The sequence below is a fragment of the Cetorhinus maximus genome, unplaced genomic scaffold (genome assembly GCF_964194155.1).
Source record: "Cetorhinus maximus unplaced genomic scaffold, sCetMax3.hap1.1 HAP1_SCAFFOLD_2385, whole genome shotgun sequence".
NCBI lineage: Eukaryota > Metazoa > Chordata > Chondrichthyes > Lamniformes > Cetorhinidae > Cetorhinus > Cetorhinus maximus.
Genome location: NW_027598324.1, coordinates 21,719 through 32,596, shown reverse-complemented (window position 1 = coordinate 32,596; position 10,878 = coordinate 21,719). Strand labels below are relative to the sequence as shown.

Below are 10,878 nucleotides of genomic sequence, written 5' to 3'. Positions count from 1 at the left end.
AATTACAACTGCATGAGACTCGGTCTCGGTTTACACTACACTGGACTATTTCTATGGTATACCTCATTAAAACATGATTGAGTTGACATTACGCTAGGCCACGCCTTTGCTGATACTGCACGACTGTACTCACACTATACTAAAATACTATATGGCCCTATGTACATTGCATTAGGCCATGTCTTTGTTCATATTATCGGGAGGCTTGTCTGAATTATTATCACATTACCCTTGGCCCTGTTTTTATTTCAGTAGGCCCTATCTTTGTTATTACTCCTCCAAATCAAGCTCCTGTTTACATTACACTAGACTCATTTCTAGTTGTTTTACTCCATGCCTTGTTTCAGTTAATACTGAACTAGACTCTGTCTCTATTTATATTACACCAGGCCATGTCTTAGTTAATTCTAGGTCACATCCCTATTTATATTAAATAAGTTTATTGGCAGTACGCATTTATTTGTTTATCTTAACAGTGATTTACAGTAATTATTATTCTCAAAGCAACATTTTAGCACATTGAAAAAGCTGACAGGAATTGGGCGGACGTGCGGAAAGGCTGGTGACTTTATCCACTGCAACTCAAATCATCGGCCATGTTTGTGTGACTTACTGTTGGCCATGTTTGTGTGACATGCTGTGGTTATTAATTTCCCTTTCTTCCTTTAATGGCCTTTCCGCCCCTGCCCTCAATGTTGAGCAGCATTGTCCCGAACTCCGCTGTCAGTTTTGTGAAGCCTTTGACCTCGGCCTTTTCACGGGGTTTATTTGATCGAGTATTGCTGTCGCTGGGTAACAGATAATTATACATCATTACCAGATTTGAAAACAGAAGCTAATAGCTGTGATCTTTAAAGAAAGCCGCAAGGACACAGCCTATTGCCCTGCCGAGCGCCGTTTCATTCTGGGTTACTGCAAAGGGAAGTTCTGAATATTCCCAACCTGGAAATCAAACATGGCTGAAATGAAACATCATTTTACATGTAGCCCACCGGAGGAGTGGTGCAGGAAGCATTTGGTTAAATGACAGGGAGAGTTTGTTCTTTGTATTCTGACCCGTGTGCTCTGGGCGAGGGCAGCTCCTTGGCTCATTTTCTGCAGTTGTGTCGTTTTGAGCTGTTTTCTTGGTAACTTTGTCGTGGTTTATCATTGCCATCCACTCGCAGGAGCAGGAAGGACCCAAGTCAACCTCAGCCAGAACGCGAACAGAAACCATACGATTGGCATTATTCCGAACCAGACAATAGTCACCTGGCCAACTGATCTAACCAGCTGCTACTTCATCTTTGCTCATGTTGCGTACATCTGCCAGGATATTGGTAATGTCACTGGGCTACTTCAAACTGTAACCTGTCCCCAGTCGCTGGGTCCGGGAAGATGCCGGGCCTAAGGCGCCGGCCTTCAGGTCAGAAGTCGAACTGGGGTCCCGCCAGCCCGTTCAGGGCGATGTTAAACAATCTCCGGAATATTGGAATAAGAGCGGAGCTGCGGGATTCTCCTGGTGTTCTGGGCCCACATTCCACCTTTAACAAACACCACCCAATACAAACACATGCACCAACCTCCCAGTTCATTGCTGTGGGGAAAGGAAGGCGGCAGCACAACTGGCAGAAAGAAAAGCTCCCCTCCCCCACCCCTGTACACCAGAGTATTGTGGGAGGGGCTTTCACATCCGGATCACAATCCAAATGTAGAGTCAGAAAATTGCAGCCTCCTTTTATAAACCTGTCTCTTATTCACACAACACTTAGCCAGCGACCCGGGAACCGTGCTTCCCATCAATTATCTCAACAAAACTGCCCTGTGCAAATCAACTCGATCCCCCTAAAGTATTTCAGTCCAGCTCTGAGGTCCGGTCTCCCAGTGCAGCCCAGGGCTGCAGTCTCCAGCTCCCCGTCATATAAACCCTCAGCTCCAGGCAGCAGAACGATGGGAATCCTCCTTGTTTTCACCCTGTGTGTCTGCTTACCCCGTGAGTACCGATCAAACAAACCGACATTGTGTGGATTTAATATAAAGCTGCCCGAGTCCATCCCAATTACAGACACTGTCTGGGGGTTTAACCCCGGTCTCTGGTTCGGCTCCGATGGTCCATTGAACTCTCTCTGTTTAATTTCCAGGCTCCTTCAGTCAGTCAGTGACACAGACCCCGGCAGCGGTGACCAGGAAGGAGTGTCAGTCTCTCACCATCACCTGTGTTTATTATGGTCATAATTGGGGTTATTATTTTCAAGATGGATATTTCTTCAGACAAACCCAGACCGGAACAGAGCGGGAGCGGATCTCCAGCGGGGGGAGATTTGTTGTGTCGGTGAATAAAGCAGAAAAGACATTTTGGCTGGAAATTCGGGATGTGAGAGTTGAAGACACCGCCACCTATTACTGTAAAGCTCAGTACCAGGACTACACACAGTGATGGGTCACGGCTTCCCGCGATACAGAAGCTCTCACTGCAGATTATCAGAGAAACAAATGAAAAAGCGGAGTTAATCTGCAGTTAAACCCCCACAGTTCCGCCTCACACCGTCTGCCCCACAGACCAGTTTATAATGAGATTGGATTATTGCAGTTAACATCTTGAGTTTTATAACTGCCGAGTGTGCGCGGACGGTGATGTCTTTCCCAGGATTGGTGTGAGTGAATGGGGATTGGGAATGCCTGATCCCAGTTACAAACCCCTAACACCAGATGTGATCCTGGTCTAACAGCTGTAACCGGAACCGCAGTCCCCGGTGTTTTACTAATGTCCCCACATCCCACCAAGTACCCGGGGGATTTTATACTGACTTGTAACACTGTGTGGGTGGATGGGGAAGTCACAGTGGGTGAGACCTGAGCAAATACTTCTGTACGGTCACAATATAAATTCTCCTGGTCTGGATCGTGAATTGTCAGGTTGATGTTATTATCGCTGTAATCTAGCTTCATTTCATCTTATTTCCACCATTCAGTTATCTTTCTTAGTTATTTTTCTCGGTTTATATGAAGCGAACATCTCGTTCCAGGGGCCATTTACTCAGAGCTCAGGGCCTCACAAAGAACTGTTTGAACCGACAGAGACTTTAAAACATGGAATATTGTTTATTTATTTCAATCCGTTGAATAATTGAGCAGTTTCTACTGTCTGATGATGATTTCCCGGCAGTTCGATGGGTCGGTAGTTGTTGTACCGGGGACACTGAAAGCGGTGTCACTGTGGTGGGATACTAAATATGCGGATGGATCCGGGACAGTGGTGACTGTCACAGCCGGTAAGTGACTCCAAACCCCGCCGGCTTACAGCCTGTCTCGGGTAATGTTCACTGTCAGTTTATTATTGATATCAGTGGAGTTTGGGGGGATGTGGGAGTTGACGGAATCTGGACCATTGTTGGTTTAACGGGCACATCGGGGAAACCATCAACATCACAGAATCTCACACTCTGAATCGCTTTTAATGAGCGCAGATTGTCGCCAATCCGGACTCCACTCCCGGTGTTAACTGTGACCGAGGGAGCTCTGTCTGTCCCTTTGAGCCCGGGAGCGGGGTCACAGAGCTCCCTCCTGGGCAGCAGATCGCAGTTCGAGCCGCGCAATGTGAATGAGGTACCGGGTGAATAAACTCAACACAACTGAGGCCAGTTCGGATACCTGCAGCGGCTCGTTCCAGACCTGACCCCGAAGAAAAACGGGAGAGTGACACAACGGACTTCAGATATATGAGATCCTGATGTGGGTCCAGATTGAATTCTATATTTGGACAATCTGTGACTAAAATTAGTGACATTGTCCCCGCCATTTCTTTCAATTGCCTTCATAGAACCAATCACTTTCCTCCTTTTCCGTCCTCAGAACGAAATGTGAAAGTTTGGAACTGCAGACACTTCTCTATATTGAATGTAGATGTTTGGGAGATGGGATTGCTGTAATTTATCTGTATCACTGATTACTGTGAATTGAAACAGCACAGTGCAGTGAGAGAGTGAGGATGATGTATTCATCTTATAAAGGAGAACAGGGACATAAGGAAACAATTATAAACTAGGAGAATGCTCATTTAGAACCAGCAAGAAAAAAATAATCGAAAGGAAGAGAACGATTGGATGATTTCTGGGCGCTTTTCAAAGTAAAATCTGACTTGGTGGTGGCTGAGATTTATGGAGGGAAGGACTGAAATAGACTCCAGTCCGGAATGCTGTGTAAAGTTTTGGTCCCCTTACAGAAGGGAGATCAATCTGCATTGGAAGGAGTGCAGCAAAGGTTCATCAGACTGATTCCTGAGATGAAGGGGTTGGCCAATGGGAAGATACTTAGTCGTCTCGGCCTATATTTCCTAGAGTTTAGAAGAATGAGAGGTGATCTCATGAAAACATATAATATTCTGAAGGACCTTGACAGGGCAGATTCTGGGTCGGCGTCTCCCCAGACTGAGGAGTATATAACTCGGGGTCACAGCTTCAGAATAAAGAGTCATCCATTAGAACTGAGAAGGAAAAAAAATCTTCAATAGAATCACTGTTGTGAATCTGTGGCATTCTGTAAATCAGAGAGAGGTGGGTGTTCATAATCTGTGTGCATCAAGACAATATTCGATAGGTTTTCGGACGCTAAAGGGATCAGGGATATGGGAGAGTGCGGGAATGTGACGTTGAGGTTGTAAATCAGCCAGGATATTCCTGAATGCCTGAGCAGGTTTGAAAGATGATCTGGCGGCTCCTGCTTCTATTGATTGGATTCTCTGCTTTGATTTCTTACACTCCTGAGGGAAGAAATCAGCAACAATTCTCTCTGGGAAGATTGAACAGGTTGGGTCTCTTTTTTCTGGAAAACAGAACCACAAGTAAAATCCATAGAAATCTTTCAATGTTGAACGGGTTTAATCTGGGGAAATTGAGTCTAAAGCAATAGCCGTCAACATATGACAGTAAATAACAGAACAAATTTAAGACAAATGAATTTAAACAAAGGCAGGTCAGAATGTGGAACTTGCTGCCACAGGGAGAGGTTGGAGTTGGTACTGATATATTTATCGGAACACTTGAAAATACAGGAGGGAGAACGGAACAGACCAACACAGGGAGCTGGATGTAAATGGTTAATTAGATTTCGGGTGGGGTCAGGCTGGAATTGATTATATACACAGGCTGAATGGCTCATTCCTCTTCCGCATTCTTCTTCCTCGATAATATAAAATTGAGAGAAACTCCACCCAGTGAATCCGGGAGAGAATCAGTTAACGTGCGGAAAGAATTGAAATTGTCAGAGAGCCGGAAGAGGCAGTTTCCAGTGAGTAACAGTAAAACCACTGCGGAAACTGAACAGACTGAACCCAACCGACAACTGAGAGACTTTGGGACAAGTTCCCACGATTACAAAAAGCGCAAACAGCACAAAATAAATGTGAAATAAAGGGAATGTGAAATTAAAGAAATAAAATGAAATTAATTGTACATATTTGAAATTAAGCTGAACTGGAGAAAATAGGACCCTATTGATAGAACATAGAGAAATACAGCAAAAGGCAGGGAGAAATTCCCGAGTAATTTTAAACCGCAGTACCACTGGTGCTCACTCTCGGCTTGGCCCAATCGGTGCTGATGATTCCCATCAGTTTGTGTTGGATCTTGCTGTGCACAGTCATGCCACACAGCTGTGTTCATCTCCGACAAACATGTTTTTTTTTGGAAACTGGTTGCCTCGCTGAACATAAAATGCTCCCTCGGGTTTGTGTCTCACCAAGGAAAATAGAAACGGGAATGTAATATAATTCATAGAATTATCCAGCACGGAAGATGACATTCGGCCCCTCGTGTAGGCGCTGACCCTTTAAAAGTGCAATCCAATTTTTCCCACCACCCATGAATTTTCTCCATCGCTCTATATTTGTATTTACATTTCCAGCACAGACCAATTCCCCGTTTAAAAGTTACTATGGAAGCCGTTCCCACCACCAATTCAGACAGTGCAGTCCCGATCGCAAGATTTCGCCATGTAAACTAAAATATCACCTCATTCCCCATTTGATCATTTTTTAATAACAGTGAACACGGTTCAAACAGGCTTCCAGCAAATAAAATTAATGCAAAAAGCAGCGCTATTCACACGATTGAATTCACCTGGACAAACAGAGGCTAAACAAAAAGATAATGTTCATTTTTTTAATCCTCTAGATTCCAGTTCCGTAATTTCCCGGGATCCGCCTCTACAAACCTCTCCTGCCGGTGACACCGTTACTTTAAGCTGTGAATACTCAGGGTTCTGTCAGTACACGGTACACTGGTACCGTCAGTCACCCGGCCAGGCTCCGGAATATCTGCTTCAGAGACACACTTCAGGAGAGGAGAATAAAGAAAACGCTGCCGGGGGGAGAATTTCTGCTTCTATCGATTCTGCCGAGAAAATCAGCCGGTTAGATATCTCCAAACTACAACTGAGCGACTCCGCTGTGTTTTACTGTGCACTGAGTCGGCGCGCAGCACAGTGATACAGAACACGGAGAGAGCCGTACAAAAACCTGAACATGGTGGGATTACAGACACACAGTGATAGAGAGCACGGGGAGAGCTGTACAAAAACCTGAACATGGTGGGAATACAGACACACAGTGACACAAGGCACGGAAAGAGCTGTACGAAAACCTGAACATGGTGGGAATACAGACACACAGTGACACAAGGCACGGAAAGAGTCCAAATTCTTGTCCATTTTCGGGATTAAGTTGAAAGGAGCACACACACACACACACACACACAAACACAGGTATACACACAAACACATATACACACACACACATATATATACACACAGACACACACTTAGAAAGGGGTGGGGGGCGGGGAGGGGGAGGGAATCACCTAATCTCCACGAATGTATATACAATTGACTTTATGATTTTGTAGCACAGAATAAAGCCGTTAAACCCATCAAATTCGCACATTCCTTCTGGCTCCACAGAGCCGTTAATATTTTTATACTTCGAGCCGCCTACAATACTCCTGCTAAAATAATTCATTCAATTATCCATTCTTCAACAAACGATGTGCACTATTTGGGCATAAATGGTTGAAGGTGGGCTGACAGCCTGAGAAAGTGGTGCTTAAACATCCAGAATCATCGGTTTCAGCGGCATAGAGTCCAAAAGAAAGGAAATGCTACTGACCCTCTTAGGAAAGCACTTGTTCCACGTCAACTGGAGCATTGTGTCCACTTCCAGGCATCGATCTTTAGGAAGGATGTGAATGGTTTAGAAAGGGCGCAGGGAAGTCGACCAGAATCGTCCCAGGGTTGCAGAACTTCAGTTAATGGGATAGACTGGGGGAAATGGGCTTGTTCTCCATGGAGAATGGAAGGATCAGGGTAGATCTGATAGAGGTGTTCAAAACCATGTGTCTCTGAACCGAGTAGATCAAAATAACTGCTTCCATTGGTAGAAGGGTAGAGGGGAAGAACAGGAGGTTGGGTTTCGATTCGCTTCCTTGGTGAATGAGCCGTGGAAGGCAGAGGCTCCAACAATTCACTGCGGCTAGGAAAGCTCCATATTTGTGGCACAGGGAGTGCGGGCGGCACTCTGCGAGAATTTTCCGCACATTGGCGCCTGTTCAAATCCATCGCTTTTGTCCTTTAAGATCGAATGTTTATTTTTGAAGTCACTTTTCGTATAAATCGAGTCTTCTTACCCGCTTACAAGTCAAATATGCACAGTCTGCTCTGTCTCCCTCTCTCTCACACACACACACAACAGGGCTGACAGTGGGTCACAGAAACCTGGCCGCCGATTCTCAATGGCTCAGGACAAAATCTTGGCAGCAGGATAACAGCACGTTGATTGGCTCTTTCTCCCATTGATTCGGGGTCAGGAGGTTACAGAGTATCTTCAGACTCTGCCCAGCATTAAAACACCCAGCTGCAAATCGTGCAACTCTTGACCCGGACCTTGGAAGAAGGGTCAAACCGCAGTTCTTAAAGGGGCCCTGCACCGCTCGAGCTGTTTCGCTAAGTTTTAGTATTTAGCAGGAGTGATTAGTGGTTGAAACATGGATCGGAAGAAAGTGACATTTCTTGATGTATTGATTCAGTAAGGTGGCTAAACATCAATTGTTTATTTTCAATATCTAAAAACGATTTCGTACAGTCAACGCGTAAAGTAGAAACAATAGTTTCCGAGGAGTACATGCCATTAATTCAATGCGATCTTGTAGTAATAAACACAATCTGGATCTTGTTTATCCCTGTATCCTCACAAAGCAAAACATGTGGACTTGGGAATACAATAACAATTAGGGCCTGGTGAATGCTAACAGAGACAGATCCTAGTGTAATAACCAAGGGGTAATTGACTAATAATGGGGATCCATTAAAACATTCACGGAGAAAGAGCTTAACGTCATAATCAAGGAGCCAAGGGCTGGTACAAAAACATCCTAATATTTTCTTATGTGACTTATGGCTTATGTGGGGGGTAGGATTAGTAAGACTGCGGATGACACAAAGATTGGCCGGGTGGTTAATTGTGAGGTTGAGTGTCTTGGGCTGCAGGAAGATATAGATGGGACGGTCAAATGGGCAGATAAGTGGCAGATGGAATTTAACCGTGAAAAGTGTGAAATGATACACTTTGGAAGGAGTAACTTGACAAGGAAGTATTCAATGAACGGCATGACACTAGGAAGTTCTGAGGAACAAAGGGACCTTGGCCTATGTGTCCATATATCTCTGAAGACGGAAGGGCATGTTAGTTGGGTGGCGAAAAAAGCATATGGACACGTGCCTTTATCAATCGAGGCATAGATTACAGAAGTAAGGAGGTCATGTTGGAGTTCTATAGAACCTTGGTGAGGCTACAACTGGAGTATTGTGTGCAGTTCTGGTTTCCACATTATCGGAAGGATGTGATTGCACCGGAGGAGGTGCAGAGGAGATTCACCAGGATGCTTCCTGAGATGAAACATTTAAGTTATGAAGAGAGGTTGGATAGACTTGGGCTGTTTTCGTTGGAGCAGAGAAGACTGAGTGGAGACCTGATCGAGGTGTGCAAGATTATGAGGGGCATGGACAGGGTGGATAGGGAGCAGCTGTTCCCCTTAGTTGAAGGGTCAGTCACGAGGGGACATAAATTCAAGGTGAGGGGCAGGAGGTTTAGGGGGGATGTGACGAAAAACTTTTTTACCCAGAGGGTGGTGACGGTCTGGAATGCGCTGCCTGGGAGGGTAGTGGAGGCGGGTTGCCTCACATCCTTTAAAAAGTATCTAGATGAGCACTTGGCACATCATAACATTCAAGGCTGTGGGCCAAGTGCTGGTAAATGGGATTAGGTAGGTAGGTCAGGTGTTTCCCATGTGTCGGTGCAGACTCGATGGGCCGAAGGGCCTCTTCTGCACTGTGTGATTCTCTGTTTCTGTGCTTCTGTGACTTAATCTCAATTTCGTTTTATAGCCCCCGTGTGAGGCGCTTTGTAACATTTAAAAATTTTAAAAATGTTATAACATACGTTAAACGTGTGTAAATGCACGTTGTTGTTGTGAGATTACGCTCTGTGTTGTGTGGATATTCGTTGGCTAATGCTGGCATAACTTGCATTGTGTGGGTATAACTTGTATTTTGTGGGGACCCTATGTGTTGTGTGTAAGTTTAACTTCTATCATGTCAGTACATTCGGCAGCATTTGACTCTCTGTCATTCTGATTCTCGCCTGGTCTCATGTCACTGAGCTATGTTGGCTTCGGCCTAATGGCTAGCAATGTTGCTTTCAGTGTCTCCCATAAATGAACGTTCCACATGACTAAGCCTACTTTAGATCTGCCCAAGTATTAACAAGTCGCATTCAAAACTACATTGGGCTGCATGAGACATCAAGACTCGATAGTCATCTCCCAAGTGTGTACCAACATTCTACCACCTCCCAAAAAAAATGGGAAATAATTGCTGAATCTATTTGTTCAAGTAACTGTAAATAATTATGGAAACTAATTGCCTCTCTGTAGAATTCCAATAGTACAAATGAGGGTCTGTTTGAGCTTGTAACACAGAATCTCTGTGATCAAATGTCACCGGCAGAGACCATCTCTTCTCATAGAAAATGCACTGCCGAATTTCTGGCGTAGTTTATGCCATTTACTGTCCAATTCTTGCTGCTATTGGAGTTCCGGGTAAGTCTTTGGACTAAATCATTAATTGGACAAATCAATAATGTTTTATGAAGCTGGTTCTGTCATTGACAATTAACAATGTGACATAGTCATCTCCAGGTATTTGTTTGAACTCATTTGCTCAGGGGTATACTAACTTTCCATCGTTTTAATATTTCTTTCTTTTAAACTCAAGCATTAATAATTAAGTCTCTGAAATACCCAATACTTTCTGCCTATTCCTTTACACCAACCCATGCGAGGACGCTCAGGTAGCTAGATTGATTTCTAAAAAGTAATATTCTGGTAACCTTTACGAAACCTTTCATTCACGGCTATTCTTCTACAAATGAGAACTTGAGAATACATTTCCAACGATACCAACTTTGGGTAGATTTTGATTTTATGTTAGTCGAAAAATGTGACTGTAATAGCCGGTGTTATACCTGCCTTGAATAAAGGTTCCATTGTTTTCAGGTGAATTACAATTCTGGGGCGATGTGGAATGAGCTGCATTATCATTATCAGCCATTTCACATTTCCGCTTGAAATGGTTGAGTGGTGAAATTGGCCTTGAGCTGTTAAGCAAGCTGGCTGCCAGTTTTATACTCGATCCAATTCTCTGTCCCATTGACATCAAAGGAGTAGAAATCGGATCGAGTGCAAAACAGGCTGTTCATTCGATGCAGCCCAAATACGGTTCCTGCACGATGGGAGTCAACGGATATCGGAGGCAGGTGGGAATGTGGAATTGAGGCCATAATCAGATCAGCCA

At 44.4% G+C, this 10,878-nt stretch overlaps 1 protein-coding gene across 1 annotated transcript; it reads left to right on the top strand.

Annotated features, from left to right (window-relative positions):
* The first annotated feature begins 1,929 nt into the window (after positions 1 to 1,929).
* On the top strand, positions 1,930 to 6,463 carry LOC144677314 (uncharacterized). The gene is made up of 5 exons (XM_078537451.1): positions 1,930 to 1,972; positions 2,121 to 2,394; positions 2,627 to 2,637; positions 3,186 to 3,251; positions 6,150 to 6,463. The coding sequence occupies exons 1-5, from the start codon at positions 1,930 to 1,932 to the stop codon at positions 6,461 to 6,463; spliced, it is 708 nt and encodes a 235-aa protein (XP_078393577.1).
* The last annotated feature ends 4,415 nt before the right edge of the window (positions 6,464 to 10,878 follow it).

What these genes read in the sequence shown, in the direction of transcription:
- LOC144677314 (XM_078537451.1), top strand. Translation starts at nt 1,930, where the DNA reads ATGGGAATCCTCCTTGTTTTCACCCTGTGTGTCTGCTTACCCC. An exon ending in CCTGTGTGTCTGCTTACCCC is followed by an intron (nt 1,973 to 2,120) that starts GTGAGTACCGAT and finishes TTTAATTTCCAG; the next exon opens with GCTCCTTCAGTCAGTCAGTG. An exon ending in AGTGGTGACTGTCACAGCCG is followed by an intron (nt 3,252 to 6,149) that starts GTAAGTGACTCC and finishes TTAATCCTCTAG; the next exon opens with ATTCCAGTTCCGTAATTTCC.